Source organism: Mustela nivalis, assembly GCF_964662115.1.
Source record: "Mustela nivalis genome assembly, chromosome: 3".
Lineage (NCBI taxonomy): Eukaryota > Metazoa > Chordata > Mammalia > Carnivora > Mustelidae > Mustela > Mustela nivalis.
This window is the reverse complement of record NC_139022.1, coordinates 67,156,436-67,172,700: the sequence shown is the minus strand read 5'-3', so window position 1 is coordinate 67,172,700 and position 16,265 is coordinate 67,156,436. Positions and strand designations below refer to the sequence as shown.

The 16,265-nt window shown below is 37.5% G+C and overlaps 1 protein-coding gene across 1 annotated transcript in view; it reads left to right on the top strand.

The window, feature by feature from the left end:
* ADGRV1 (adhesion G protein-coupled receptor V1) overlaps positions 1-16,265 on the top strand; it is a 545,909-nt gene that overhangs the window by 199,007 nt on the left and 330,637 nt on the right. Inside the window, exons 70-73 of the mRNA XM_082725840.1 lie at positions 797-946; positions 2,042-2,515; positions 4,929-5,072; positions 15,338-15,512. Of these exons, the coding sequence (XP_082581966.1) occupies positions 797-946; positions 2,042-2,515; positions 4,929-5,072; positions 15,338-15,512 (943 nt within the window). The remainder of the gene's footprint in view (positions 1-796; positions 947-2,041; positions 2,516-4,928; positions 5,073-15,337; positions 15,513-16,265) is intronic.

Sequence of the window (16,265 nt, the reverse complement as noted above, 5' to 3'; positions counted from 1 at the left end):
CAGGAAGCTCAGAAAAAGACTTACGGTTGAGATGATGAATTTGAATTTTGTGGGATAGGCTGGCAGACTGGAAACTCAAGCAGAATTCCTGAATTTCAGTTTTGAGGCTAAATTCCTTTTTCTCTGGGAAACCTGTAGTGTTTGCTCTTAAGGCCTTCAACTGATTGGATGAGGCCCACTCACAGTATCAAGGGTAATCTCTGACTTAATCAAAGTTAATCAGTCAACTGATTATACTATAAATCAGTCAACTGATTATAAGTAGTAATTACATCTACAAAATACCTTCACAACTACACTTAGACTAGTGTTTGACTAAACAATTAGCCCTGGTTAAGTAAAGCAAATATGAGGCAAATCAAGTGAAATTCAGGCTTGAAGTAATATCCTTTTGAGAACCTACAAATTGAAGTTTTCTAGACACTTACTTCCATTATTGTTAGAGAATATGAATCTACTTGTTTTAGATGACAGTGTACTAAAGAAGCTTTTTTAAAAATTTTTTAATTTTTTATAAACATATATTTTTATCCCCAGGGGTACAGGTCTGTGAATCACCAGGTTTACACACTTCACAGCACTCACTAAAGCACATACCCTCCCCAATGTCCATAATCCCACCCCCTACTAAAGAAGCTTTTGAAAAATCAAGTTTCTAGGCAAATTATATTTAAATATTATTCCTGTGTTTCTTTCATTTTTTCAGCTTTTCTGTATACTGATATGTTGGATTCTGTAATTCAATCTGTAGTTGTTATATTGTGGTATTCACTCTGTTGTCTCTTTCTATTTTTAGATACAGAAGTTTGGTGATCCAAATGGGGTTGTTCAGTTTGCTTCTGAGTCTTTATCTAAGAAGACCTATTCAGAGCCGTCCGCTCTGGAAGGGCCCCTGATCATTACTTTTTTTGTCAAAAGAGTCAAGGGCATTTTAGGAGAACTGACGGTATCATTTTTCATTTGATTTTTTTAGGTAGTGTAACAGTTTGCCTAACAAATGTAGCTGTGAAGAACAGAGAAACTGTGTGTTCTGGTATAAGTTTTGTAAGTGACATGAGTTTCAGACAAGTTGAGAAAGTTCATTTCCTCACCTTTGGGTTCTCTAGCCAACACGAACCTCTCTCCCTGTCTTTCTAAATCCAGCTACACTTAGACTGAAATGATCTTCCTCACACTTAATCATGAAGAGTATGACTGAACTATTTTTTGTTTTCTTGTTTGCTATAACATTTAACCTACCTGTTTAAGTCCCTCAGTGTTTTTTTTTGTTTTGTTTTGTTTTTTGTTTTGTAAATTGCTTCATATATTCTTCAGGACTTTATTTCTCAGTATAGTTTTTTTTGTTGTTGTTTACCAACTGACTTTTAAGAGGTTGCATTTGCATGTATATTGACATAGAATGTCTGGAGATACTCTTGTGAATCATTGGGATAGCTATCTAACAGACCAAGGTTGTTTGCTAGCAGAACATACTTTACAAAATTTCTTTATGGATTTAACTCTTTTCCTGTATTGGAGATTAAGTGATACTTTTTCAGTGGAAACTTTATGGTTAGGAGTCTAAATATTCTTGGGAAATAATTTTTAAATTCTTCAAATCTTGTTATTAAAAGCAAACAAAACCAAATTCCAATATAAAGCAACAGACTACTCACTTTTTACCTTCAAGTATTACCCGTGGTTCAGATACCTATCAAATATATAGAAAGACCTTTCAAATGTATTTGTGGAACTGCCATTCTAGAGTTAACTTTGCTTCACTTTATCTTTTCAAATCATGTTACTATTTGAGAAGTAGGTGAAATGAGATTTTGTAATCTTGTCCAACAAATTGCATACATAAGCCCAAAAGAGTTCATATACTTTCACAGCGCTAGTGTCATTTGTCTCTACTTTCTAAACTGTTTGGGGCATCTGGCTTTGAATATAATGAGGCACAATTAAAATTTATTTGTTGTATATTATAGAGGAAAACATAAGGAATTTTGATTCAATATACTGAATTACATAACTTTGTTGGATTTTTTCCCTTTTATTTTAGGTTTACTGGGAAATAAGCAGTGAGTTTGATATTACAGGAGACTTTCTTTCTACAAAAGGATTTTTCACTATTGCTGATGGAGAGAGTGAAGTGAGCTTTGATGTTCATTTGCTCCCCGAGGATACACCTGAGATAGAAGAAGATTATGTAATCCGACTTATTTCTGTAGAGGGAGGAGCAGAATTGGCTCCAGAAAAATGCATCACATGGTTCTCTGTGTCTGCAAATGATGACCCACATGGAGTATTTGCTCTGTATTCAGATTACCAGTCAATCTTTATTGGGCAGAACCTTAGTAGATTCATCCAAATTAATGTAACTCGGCTTGCTGGAACATTTGGAGATGTTGTTGTTGGATTTAGAATCTCATCTGACCAAAAGGAGCAGCCAGTTTTTCCTGAAAATGTGGAGAGGCAACTGGTGGTCAAAGATGGGGCCCGATATAGAGTGGACATGGTGCCAGTGAGGAGTCAGGTTTGTAGCATTTCTTCCATTTCCTGATCATTCCAATATCACTCCTTCAGGAGAGCACTTGCTTATCTCATGATCAGCCTACAATCTTATTGAGATATTTATATGTCATCATAGAAATGTGTAATTAAAAAAAATGTGTAATAATTATTGGATGATACATTTGCAAATTATTATTGAATTAAGTATATTAAGCATATTCCCATTTGGAGATAACATATTTTTGTCTAAACGGTAGCAGGCACTTACACATTCCTGTATTCTTAGGGATATTGACTCAATGCCCTGATAATTAATTTCTAACCTCCATTTCCTATTTCCAAAAATTTTCAAGACTAGAAGAAAGACTGAAAAACCAGGGAAAGGAGAGGTAGATTGACTTAACCAGAATATGATTGTGTTAAGTCTCATTTACAAATTAGAAGAGTTTTTTTTAAAAAAAAAATACAGCATGCTTAAATTACGAACCTTTGAATATTTTCCCATCCATATCTGTGTAACATTACCTTCTAAATGCATTCAAGTTTTAATCTCTGTTAATGAACACCAGAGGACATTCTCTAGCTTTTGTGTTATGTTATAGTGAGATTTCATTTGACAGTAAGACATGCTTTAGTGAAGATCTGATTACTCTTTATTTTACTAAGCCCTATAGATAGGATAAAACTATTCTCACACTACACATAGGAAAACTAAAATACGTAATCTGTATTACATGGACTAACACTCTTGATCTGCCTACTCTTAAGACTGTATCTTGTAGTAGGTGGCACCTGGTACATTTTGAGGAATGCTAGTCCTCTTTTCATTTCCCTGTAAACACTGAATGATATACAGTTGACCTTTGAGCAACAAGGGTTGAACTGTGCAGGTACACTTATATGCAGATTTGTGTCCGCAAATGCAGTACGGCACTACAGATGTAATTTTCCTTCTTTAAGACTTTCTTAATAACACTTTCTTTTCTCTGGCTTGCTTTATCATAAGAATACAGTAATCATATATAAGAACTTGTAAAATATGTATTAATTGTTCATGTTATCAGTAAGGCTTCTGGTCAGCAGTAGGCTATTAGTAGTTAAGTTTTGGGGGCCCAAAAGTTATATGCATATTTTCTCCTTCTAATATTCCAGTCTTCAAAGAGCAATGCATTATATCCAGAGCGTGAAGGGAAAAGGGAACCACTGAAAAAATCCTACCCTTGATTTATGCCCATGTCACACTTTAGCAGCCCAGCCAGTGAACTGTTTGGGGGAAGAGCATGCCCCTAGAGGGGAGATGGGAGGCACATGCTTTAAGTTAGGACAGTGATTTATTTCTGTTTCCTTAGCACTTGATCTGTGAGTCATGTTCAGTGAATGTCACTTTAAAAAAGTGAAGATTGATTGAATGAATGAAACATCTGTTATCCTCATGTTATAAAACATTTGAAACTTCTAGGGTACATATTGTGTATGTTTGGAGGGCTATGGTGTATGTTTAAGTATATTATATTTAAAAGAAGAACAGACTCCACAAAAGTAGTTTTTTTTTTTTCTTCAAGATTTTATTTATTTATTTGACAGGCAGAGATCACAAGCAGGCAGAGAGGCAGGCAGAGAAAGAGGAGCAAGCAGGTGCCCCATGGAGCAGAGGGCCTGATTCGGGGCTTGATCCCAGAACCCTGGGATCATGACCTGAGCCGAAGGCAGAGGCTTTAACCTACTGAGCCACCCAGGCGCCCCAAAAGTAGTCATTTTTATATTCAATAAAGATGTGTAGCGTTTTTAGTATTATTCTAGGTTATGGGATAACGTGAGGGCTTATCCTTTATCAATAACAATGTTTCTATTGGGAAAATGTTTTATAAATTTCAAAAAAAATAGAGTAACATTAATTTTTAAATTCAGTTTCCCTTATTTATTAGATTTGAAAACTTTAAAAATTGGTAATCTAATACATTTCATTAGTAATTTTTATTTATCCAAAATGTTCAAGTAATCGGTACACCTGAATCATTATCCATTTTGAGTAAATTTCACTGGAGTATTAGTGATTCCTTAATGAAGAGGAAGAAAGTGAGTTTTGCTGCTTTTAGGAACGGACTGTTCCCCAGTGGGCGCTTTCATTCCTGTGGTACATGATTCATTCTATTCCTAACACTACTTCTCTGATTCTTATCGTTCTTGAGGCCATTTGGTCACACATGGAGAATTGGCAAATTTGTGTATTTACACGCTATCACTCATCACCCCGGAGACTTCATACTGGTGATTTGTTTTATAACCGGGGGGGGGGGCAGGGAAAGGCATATATTGATGAAACTGTACAAAAGGATCCTAAGGCAGTGTGCTAATGACTCATGTCAAATGTCAGTATTTTTCTCTGAAAATTAATTCTTACTACTAAAACAGTCATTGATCTTGTTTGTTTATAGGTCTTTCTATCCCTGGGCTCTAATTTCACCTTGCAACTGGTGACTGTGATGCTCGTCAGCGGACGGTTCTACGGGATGCCAAAAATTCTACAGGAGGCTAAATCGGCTATCCTTCCTGTCCCTGAGAAAGCCGCCAATTCTCAGGTAATTGGTCCTGGGTGTGGAACCATCCAGGAACCACTAGAGGGCAGCATCCACAGGAAGGACTAAAGATTCTCAGACTTGAAATTTCTCAAAATTACTGTTTTAAATCAATATTAAAGTAGACATTATGAATACATTATATGAAAATAACTTGCCAAGTTTTGAAATTTTCCTTTTTGGATATTTAGAAATTTTGTATCCCATAGAATTTGAATGTAAGAATTTTTAAAATTACAGTCACTTAGAATCAAAATTTCCAGGTTTTTTAGGTTATTTTTATTGAATATTCAATATTGAAGCATTTTATACTAAATAATTAAATTAGAACAAAACACCAGTTAATATTCCAGACATTTTCCATTTACTAACGTGATTATATGTCTTTCGTTTTGGGGGCTCTTTTTATCACACGTCTGTGTTGATGGAGAATAATGCTAGTGATGAGATGCTGTGACATGGTTGCCCCTAAATATTAGAATCTTTCACTAGAGTTCAATGTGGGAAAGATTGTTTCTGAATCACTTCATAGGTTCACAGGAGAGCAAAGAATAACTTGAGGTCTTTACTTTGTATGTAGGCCAATTCTGTCAATATAGGAGCAAGACAGGGCTGTTGTCTTTGGCTCACGGCAATGTGTGTATTTTTGAGACCATGAGGAGATGACATTGCATCCTGTTCCTTCAGGCGGGAGCTCCTTCAGCTTGGTTAAGGCAGGCCTAGTCCAGTATGTGGACATGTTCTACACAATTGATAGCCGGGGCTGGGCAGAAGCTTGTGTAACAGGGTCTCTGACCACTAAGGGCATGCTCTTCAGAAACTCCCTTATGGGCTGCTTCTCCGTAGGGAATGAATTTGCTTTGTCTCCTAAATGGAATCCATCAGCGTTAAAAATGACTGAGAAGAATAGTGATTTTTCTTTCTCCTTCACCTCATCTGTTCAAGAGGGAATGGAGGAATAGAACTTAATAATTCTTTGAAGTTTTGTTGTCATCTTTTTGCTCACAGGTTGTTATAAGAAAAGATTCCTTTCAACATGAACCATTCATTTGGCATAGCAAAATATTTCCTACTCCTTGTTCATGCACATGGTCGCAACATGTGTCGCCTCGAAGGGCAAGTTTGGGGCCAGTCAGGATATATTCCTGTCCTTAGTGTATCCTTGGTACTCCTTACCAGTGTGTGTGTGTGTGTGTGTGTGTGTGTGTGTGAGAGAGAGAGAGAGAGATAGGTGGTTAGGACACTTGCAAAGCATTATCTTAGGGTTTTTTTTTTTTTTTTTTTTTAAATCTTAGATTTTTGACAAAGGTTTTGACTATTGCTAAGCAAAAGCCTCACTGTAATAGGGAATCTAGGCTGGTGTCAGATTCAAGTTTCATTTTTGTTTTTCTTTTCTTTCTATTTTCTGTACCTCTAAAAGCTATCCTGAGGCTCCTTCTCACACTTTTCTGTTACTTCCCATTCCAGTTTAAAATGGGGAGGATGGGGGCACCTGTGTGACTCAGTCAGTTAAGCATCTAACTCTTGGTTTCAGCTCAGGTCATGATCTCAGAGTTGTGGGATCTGATACCACGTTGGGCTCTTTGCCAGGCATGGAACTGCTTAGGATTCTCTCCCCGCCCGCCCCACCTTCTCTTCTCTCCCTCTCAAAAAAAAAAAAAAAAAAAAAAAGAGAGAGAGAGAGTTTAAAAAAAATAAGGAGACTGAGTCTTAGTATAGAACTATCAGTCATATAGTATCCCGATTTAAAGATTTTAGGACCAAAAGAGGTAAACTGAGTTATTCAAATCACAGTGTGAAGCCAGGAATCTAGTTTTATTTTTACTCCCTGGCTAGAACTTACTTCATCTATAAGTCACTTTTAAATCCCAGGGTTCCCTGAGAAGTTTGCCCTTAAAACAAAATTTTACTTGATATGGATTAAAAAGATGCTTTTTTTTTTTTTTTTTTTAGATTTTATTTATTTATCAGAGAGAGAGAGAGGGGGAGAGAGCAAGCACAGGCAGACAGAATGGCAGGCAGAGGCAGAGGGAGAAGCAGGCTCCCCGCCGAGCAAGGAGCCCGATGTGGGACTTGATCCCAGGACGCTGGGATCATGACCTGAGCTGAAGGCAGCTGCTCAACCAACTGAGCCACCCAGGCGTCCCAAAAGATGCTTATTTTTAAAAAATCTTTGGATGTTTCTGATTCTCAAAAAAAAAAAATTTTTTTTTAATTGAATTGGAGAGCTGAAAAGAACCTTAATGGAAAATCTACTTCATGATACTCATTTTATAAATGAAGAATTTACTATTATATCTTAGGAAGATGTCAGATTTCAGTTCTAGACAAACCACGTTCTACAAAAACCCACAAACAAGTCATATTAAAATGCCATTTTTAATCTTTTGCTTTCATAAAACCATGATTACATTGAATCTTTTTTGGATATTATAAATTCACAGTATTTCATTTTGATTAAAAAAAAGCTATAAACTGTAATCAGAATTACAAAATAAAAGAAATTTCAAAGTCTCAGACGTCATTTCTTAAGCATATTACTCTTCAATTGAATGTATTCTATTATTTTATTTTTTGAATAGCACCCTTATTTCTTTAATCATTCCAGAACCATTTTATATGAAGAGACATAGTAAGGAGGAATTGGCAGTTAAACAAGAATCATCTCATATATTGATAATTTATTACCAATTAATTTTCAGATTTATAAATATCTACTTCCTTTTTGCCATGTTTCAAAAAATAGGCTGAATGCTGAAGGTCCAAGATGAACAGAGACATACGCTTCTTGTCCCCACAGTTTATATTTGTCTTTTTAAAAAGTTTTTAAAATTAACATACTATTTGTTTCAAGGGGTATAGGTCTGTGATTCGTCAGTCTTACACAATTCATAGCACTCACAATAGCACATACCCTCCCCAATGTCCATTACCCAGCCACCCCATCCTTCGGTCCCCTCCAATCCAGCAACCCTCAGTTTGTTTCCTGCGACTAAAAGTCTCATAGGTTTGTCTCCCTGTCTGGTTTCATATTGTTTCATTTTTTTCCCTCCCTTCCTCTATGATTCTCTGTCTTGTTTCTCAATTCTTCCTATCAGTGAGATCATTTGATAATTGTCTTTCTCTTTCGTGTAGCATAATACCCTCTAGTTCCATCCATGTGGTTGCAAATGGCAGGATTTCAATTTTTGATGGCTGTATAATATTCCATTGAGTATATATACCACATTTTCTTTATCTATTCATCTTTTGATGGATATCTAGGCTCTTTCCATAGTTTGGCTATTGTGGACATTGATGCTGTGAACATTGTGTGACATGCCCCTTCAGATCACTACATTTGTATCTTTGGGGTAAATACCCAGTAGTGCAATTGCTGGGTCATAGGGTAGCTCTATTTTCAACTCTTTGAGGGACCTCCATATTGTTTTTCCAGAGTGGCTGCACCAGCTTGCATTCCCATAAACAGTGTAGGAGGGTTCCCCTTTCTCTGCATCCTCACCAACATCTGTCGTTTCCTGACCTGTTAATTTTGGCCATTCTGACTGGAGTGAGGTGGTATCTCATTGTGGTTTTGATTTGTGTTTCCTTGCTGCCAAGTGACGTGGAGCACTTTTTCATGTGTCTGTTGGCCATTTGGATATCTTCCTTGCAGAAATGTCTATTCATGTCTTCTGCCCATTTCTTGATTGGATTCTTTGTTCTTTGGGTGTTGAGTTGGATAAGTTCTTTATAGATTTTGGATATTAGCCCTTTATCTGATTATGTCATTTGCAAATATCTTCTCCCATTCTGTCGGTTGTCTTTTGGTTTTGTTGACTGTCTCCTTTGCTTTTGCTTTTGATCTTGATGAAGTCTCAGTAGTTCATTTTTGCCCTTGCTTCCCTTGCCTTTGGCAATGTTTCTAGGAAGAAGTTGCTGCAGCTGAGGTCGAAGAGGTTGCTGCCTGTGTTCTCCTCAAGGATATTGATGGATTCCTGTCTCACATTGAGGTCTTTCATCCATTTTGAGTCTATTTTTGTGTGTGCTATAAGGAAATGGTCCAGTTTCATTCTTCTGCATGTGTCTGTCCAATTTTCCCAACACCATTTGTTGAGGAGACTGTCTTTTTTTCCATTGGACATTCTTTCCTGCTTTGTCAAAGATTAGTTGACCATACAGTTGAGGGTCTATTTCTGGGCTTTCTATTCTGTTCCATTGATTTATGTGTCTGCCTTTGTGCCAGTACCATACTGTTTTGTTTTTTTTTTTTAAGATTTTATTTATTTGAGAGAGAATGAGAGGGGAGAGGATCATAGGGAGAACTGGACTCCAGATTCATGACTTGAGCCAAAGGCAGACACTTAACCAACTGAGCCAACCAGGCACCCTAACCAATACCATACTGTCTTGGTGTTTACACCATTGTAATTGAGCTTGAAGTCTGAATTGTGATGCCACCAGCTCTGGTTTTCTTTTTCAACATTCCTCTTGCTATTCCTAATCTTTTCTGGTTCCATGCAAAATTTAGGATTATTTGTTTCATTTCTTTGAAAAAGGTTGATGGTAATTTGATGGGGATTGTGTTAAATGTGAAGAAATATTTGTTCTTCTAATCCATGAGCGTAAAACGTTTTTCCATTCCTTTGTGTCTTCCTAAATTTCTTTCATGAGTATTCTATAGTTTTCTGAGTATAGATTCTTTGCCTCTTTGATCAGATTTCTTTCTAGATATCTTATGGTTTGGGGTGCAGTTGTAAATAGAATTGACTCCTTAATTTCTCTTTCTTCTATCTTGTTGTTGGTATATAGAAATGCAACTGATTTCTGTGCATTGATTTTATATCCTGACACTTTACTGAATTCCTGTATGAGTTCTAGCAATTTTGGGGTGGAGTCTTTTGGCTTTTCCATATAAAGAGTGAGAGTTTGATTTCTTCTTTGCCGATTCAGATGCCCTTTATTTTGTTGTTGTTGTTATCTGATTGCTGAGATTAGGATTTATAGTACTATGTTGAATAGCATTAGTGATAGGTGACATCCCTGCTGTGTTCCTAACCCTCTTCCTAACCCTAGGGGAAAAACTCTTAATTTTTCCCCATTGAGAGTAATATTTGTTGTGGGTTTTTCATAGATGGGTTTTATGATATTGAGGTATGTATCCTCTATCCCTACACTATGAAGAGTTTTAATCAAGAAAGGATGCTGTACTTTGTCAAATGCTTGCAGCCCAGGAATAAATCCCATTTGGTTGTGGTGAATAATCCTTTTAAATGTGGTCTTGGAGCCTTTTGGCTAGTATTTTGGTAAGAATTTTTACATCCTTGTTCATGAGGGATATTGGTCTATAATATATATATATATATTTTTTTATGGTGTCTTTGTCTGGTTTGGGGATCAAGGTAATGCCAGCCTCATAAAATGAGTTTGGAAGTTTTCCTTCCGTTTCTATTTTTTGGAACAGTTCCAGAAGAATAGGGAATTTATTCTTCTTTAAATGTTTGGTAGAATTCCCCTGGGAAGCCAAATGGCCGTGGGCTCTTGTTTCTTGGGAGATTTTTGATGACTGCTTCAGTTTCCTTATAGGTTATGGGTCTGTTCAGGTTTTTTATTTCTTCCTGTTTCAGTTTTCATTTCTAGGAGTTTCTTCCTGTTTCAGTTTTTATTTCTAGGAATGCATCCATTTCTTCCAGATTGTCAAATTTGCTGATGTATAGTTGCTCATAATATGTTCTTATAATTATTTGTACTTCTTCTTTTTTTTTTAAGATTTTATTTATTTATTTGACAGAGAGAGATCACAAGTAGGCAGAGAGGCAGGCAGAGAGAGGAGGAAGCAGGCTCCCTGCTGAGCAGAGAGCCTGATGCGGGACTCGATCCCAGGACCCTGAGATCATGACCTGAGCCGAAGGCAGCGGCTCAACCTACTGAGCCACCCAGGCACCCTTATTTGTACTTCTGTGGTGTTGGTTATGAACTGTCCCCGTTCATTCATGATTTTATTAATTTGTGTCCTTTATTGTTTCTTTTTGATAAGTCTGGCCATGGGTTTATCAATCTTATTGATTCTTTCAAAGAACCAGCTCCTGGTCTCATTGGTCTGTTTTACTGTTCTTTTGGTTTCTATTTCATTGATTTCTGCTCTGATCTTTATTATTTCTCTTCTCCGGCTGGGTTTAGGCTTCATTTGTTCTTCTTTCTCCCACTCCTTTAGGTGCAGGGTTAGGTTTTATACTTGAAACCTTTGTTGTTTCATGAGAAAGGCTTGTATCGCTATATACTTTTCTCAGGACCATCTTTGCTGTGTCCTAAAGATTCTGAACAGTTGTTTTTTCATTTTCATTTGTTTCCATGACTTTTTTCAATTCTTCTTTAATTTCCTTGTTGACGCATTCATTCTTTACAAGGATGCTCTTTATCCTCCATGTATTTGGGTTCTTTCCAAATTTCCTCTTTGATTGAGTTCTAGCTTCAGAGCATTGTGGTCTGAAAATATGCAGGATATGATCCCAATCTTTCGATACCAGTTGCAACCTGATTTGTGACCCAGGATGTGATCTGTTCTGGAGAATGTTCCATGTGCACTAGAGAAGAATGTGTATTCTCTTGCTTTGGGATGGAATGTTCTGAATATATCTGTGATGTCCATCTGGTCCAGTGTGTCATTTGAAGCCTTTATTTCCTTGTTGATCTTTTGCTTAGATGATCTGTCCATTTCAGGGAGGGGGCTGTTAAAGTCCCCTACTATTATTTTATTGTATTATTGTTGATGTGTTTCTTTGATTTTGTTCTTAATTGGCTTATATAATTAGCTGCTCCCATGTTAGGGACACAGGTATTCAAAATTGTTAGACCTTCTTTTTGGATAGAGCCTTTAAGTATGATATAATGTCCTTCTTATTATAGTCTTTGGCTTAAAATTTAATTGATCTGATATAAGTATTGCCACCCCAGCTTTCTTTTGATGTCCATTAGTGTGGGAATTGTTTTTCACCCCCTTGCTTTCAGTCTGGAGGTGTCTTTAGGTCGAAAATGAGTTTATTATAGATAGCATATTGATGGGTCTTGTTTTTTTAATCCATTCTGATACCCTGTGCCTTTTCTTTGGGGGCATTTAGCCCATTTACATTCAGGGTAACTATTAAGAGATATGAATTTAGTGCCATTGTATTGCCTATAAGGCGACTGTTACTGTATGTTGTCTCTGTTCCTTTCAGGCTCTATCTTTGCTTAGGGGACCCCTTTTGGTATTTCTTGTAGGGCTGGTTTAGTGTTTGCAATTCTTTTAGTTTTTGTTTGTCCTAAAAGCTTTTTATTGCTCCTTATATTTTAAGTGACAACATAGCTGGAGATAATATTCTTGGCTGCATATTTTTCTTGTTTAGTGCTCTGCATATATCATGCCTGTTCTTTCTGGCCTGCTAAGTCTCTGTGGATAGGTCTGCTGCCAATCTAATGTTTCTACCATTGTAGGTTACAGAGCTCTTGTCCTGAGCTGCCTTCAGGATTTTTCTCTTTTTCTCTGAGACTTGTAAGTTTTACTATTACATGATGGGGTGTTGACCTATATTTATTGATTTTGAGATGGGTTCTCTATGCCTCCTTGATTTTGATGCCTGTTTTCTTCCCCAAATTAGGGAAGTTCTCTACTATAATTTGTTCCTATATACCTTCTGCCCCCCTCTCTCTCTCTTCTTCTGAGATCCCAATTATTCTAATATTGTTTTGTTTTAAGGTATCATTTATCTCTCGAATTCTCCCCTCATGGTCCAGTAGTTGTTTATCTCTCTTTGTCTCAGCTTCTTTATTCTCCATCATTTGGTCTTCTATATCACTAATTCACTTTTCTGCCTCATTAATCCTAGCAGTTAGAGCCTCCATTTTTGGTTGCATCTCATTAATAGCCTTTTTGATTTTGATTTGGTTAGATTTAAGTTTTTTTATTTCTCCAGAAAAGAATTCTCTAGTGTCTTCTATGCTTTTTTCAAGCCCAGGTAGTATCTTTATAATCATCATTCTGAACTCTAGTTCTGACATCTTACAAATGTTCTTATTGATTGGGTCCCTGGCAGTTGGTTCTGCCTCATTCTTTTTTTTTTTTAAAGTTAGTTTTTCCATTTTCTCATTTTGTACAGGTAAGAATAGACAAATGAGAGAATGAAATGCTGAGAGGGTAATAACGACCCCAGAAAAATATACACTAAAGAAACAGAAGACACCTGAAACTGGAGGGAATGGAAGGAAAGGGAAAAAAAAATATTATCAAGCTGATGAATAGAATAGCGCCACACACTTAGATTTTGGGTGTATTTTGTTCTGTTATAAGAAACTGCCTCCCAAAATTTTAAAGAGAGAAAAAAAGAAAACACCCCCACCCCACACACACAAATAAGGGTAAATACAATGAAGGGATGGAATATGACTAAAGATGAAAATTAAAAAAGATTTTAAAAAAGGAGTTGAGGGACACCTGGGTGGCTCAGTTGGTTAAGCAGCTGCCTTCGGCTCAGGCCATGATCCCAGCGTCCTGGGATCGAGTCCCACATCGGGCTCCTTGCTCCACAGGGAGCCTGCTTTTCCCTCTGACTCTGCCTTCCACTCTGTCTGCCTGTGCTCGCTCTCGCTCTCTCTCTGACAAATAAATAAAAAATCTTTAAAAAAAAAAAAGGAATTGATAAGAAGTTGGCTGAAAAAGGAAAGAAAAAAAATTTAGGAAAGAAAAAGAGAGAATGTGATCAGGCAGGAGACTAGAACAAAGCCATTCAAAAGATTTAGGGTCAGAGCTCCATTGGCGCAATCGGTTAGCGCACGGTACTTATACAAAAGATTTAGGGTATATTTTCGTCTGTTAGAAAAAACTGTATCTCCAAATTTTAAAGAATGAAAATTTTATATGTATACAAAAAATAACGTTAAGTACAATGAAGGTATAGAATGTGACTCTAAAAATGAAAATTATAAAAGATTTTTAAAAAGGAGTTGGTAAGATGTTGCTTGAAAAAGGAGAGAAGAAAAAATTTTAAAGTTTTTTTTAAAAAATAAAAATATCACTAAGCTGATTGATTTTTTTAAATAAAATTAATTTAAAAAATTAACTTTAAGAGACTAAAGTATCTTGTGAAAAAAACCATGAATTCTATGTACTGTATTCCCATAGCTCTGAAGTTTTGCTGTTCTCATTGATTGGTAAACTCAGTCTTGGTGGGATGTTCTTGCTGATCTTCTGCGGGGGAGGCCTGTTGAAGTGATTCTCAAATGTCTTTGCCCAAGGCAGAATTGCACTACCCTTACCAGGGGCTAGGCTAAATAATCTGAGGATCGCTCTTGGTAGTTTTTGTTTCCTGAAAGATTTTCGTACAGCTTTGGAGGACAGGAATGAAAATGGAGGCGTCCCAATCTCTGGCCCCAGAGGAGCTGAGAGCTCAGAGCCCCACTCTTCAGTGACCCCTCAGAAAAAAGCAGTCAATCACCAGGTCTCTGGCCGCACTGCATTCTCACTCGGACTGTGGCTGGACATTTCTGTCTCTGGTATACGACCCCTTTTGGGGTTTCCAAACATGGCAGATTCCTGTGGTGTGCTCCTGTGCTGCTCCTCCTGGGAGAGGAAGGGGAGTTTCCCTGGATCTGCCACTTGTTGGGTCCCTGCTAGAAGAGTAGTGGTCTGAAATTGCCTCAGATCATGATTTATGGCAAACCCAAGGTGAGAGTCCACTCCTCAGCACCGTCTCTATGGTCAGTTTCCCTTCTCCAATACCTGGGGGCTCTGCCACACTCAGGTACCCCCGGTCTTTCTGTGACCCCGAGGGTCCTGAGACCACACTGTCCGAACAAGGGTTCCACCCCCCCACTTAGCCACTAGAGCAACATCCCTCAGCAGAGCTGACTTCAAAAAGTTCTGATTTTGTGCTCCACTGTTCTATCACTTGCTGGGAAGCAGGCCCCTCCCCCTTGCAGTCCACCTTCTCGTATATCACCTTGGATTCACTTCTCCACGCATCCTACCTTCCAGAAAGTGGTTGCTTTTCTGTTCCTAGAATTGCTGCTATTCTTTTCTTCAGTCTCCTGTTGAGTTTGTAGGTATTCAGAATGGTTTGATAACTAGCTGAATGCCTGGGCGCAGATGAAATTTAGGTCTTCTACTCCTCTGCCATTTTACTCCTCTAATTGAATATATTTTAAAACAAGAAAGTATGTTATGTAAACAAAGAGAAAGTTGACTTTTAACCCACTCTTCAAAAAACAGGAAACTTTAGGGAGAAATAAAATATTCTAAGCATGTTTTTCCTCAGGTTGGATTTGAATCTATTGCTTTTCCACTTATGGACATGACTGCGGGAACAAGCCAAGTTGTGATTTCTAGGAGAGGCACGTATGGCTCTCTCATGGTTGCCTGGGTGGCTGGATATGCTCCTGGGTTAGAAATCCCCGAATTCATTGTTGTTGGCAACATGACCCCAAAACTAGGTGAGTTGTTGCTTTGCTAAGGTCTTCCCTGTAGAATGCAGAGATAGATGTGTGATTGGCCACTAATTTTCTTCACTTGTCCTTACTTTTGATAATGAACTCTTTGTTTCCTAATATAGTCCTCTCATATTTTAGTGATCAGAGTTCCACAGTCTACTTGGTAAAAATGAGAAACTTTATTCAGTCAAATTAAAAACCTCTTATGTCTCCTGAACATAGTGATCACTGAGCTGATTAATTACTCTGTTGATATAGAAGGAGTTTGTTAAAAGTAGTACTAAAAACCTAATGTGGCCCGTACAATAATAATAAAAAAAAGGCATGCCTTTGTGTTCATTTATGTGTTCACCTGAATATTTCTGACAATGGGACAGCTGTGGCTTCATATCCTTTTTGTTTTTATTATCCCGTTAGCTCTGGGAGGGTCAGTGAGATGTACATGTTAGATGACATGACCTCTACTCCATAGAAGAGACAGGGAGTTAAGGCAAAATTTTGGTGTAGGGATCTTTATTTCAGTTCACATACCTCTCTCCCCAACTTTTTAAATGTGTTACCTCTGGTAGACAGTCACAGAATTCTGGAAAAGACTCTATTTTACTACATCTTTAGGAGTTGAATCCCATGGGCGCCTGGGTGGCTCAATGGGTTAAAGCCTCTGCCTTCAGCTCAGGTCATGATCCCAGGATCCTGGGATCGAACCCCACATGGGACTCTCTGCTCAACAGGGAGCCTGCTTCCTCCTCTCTCTCT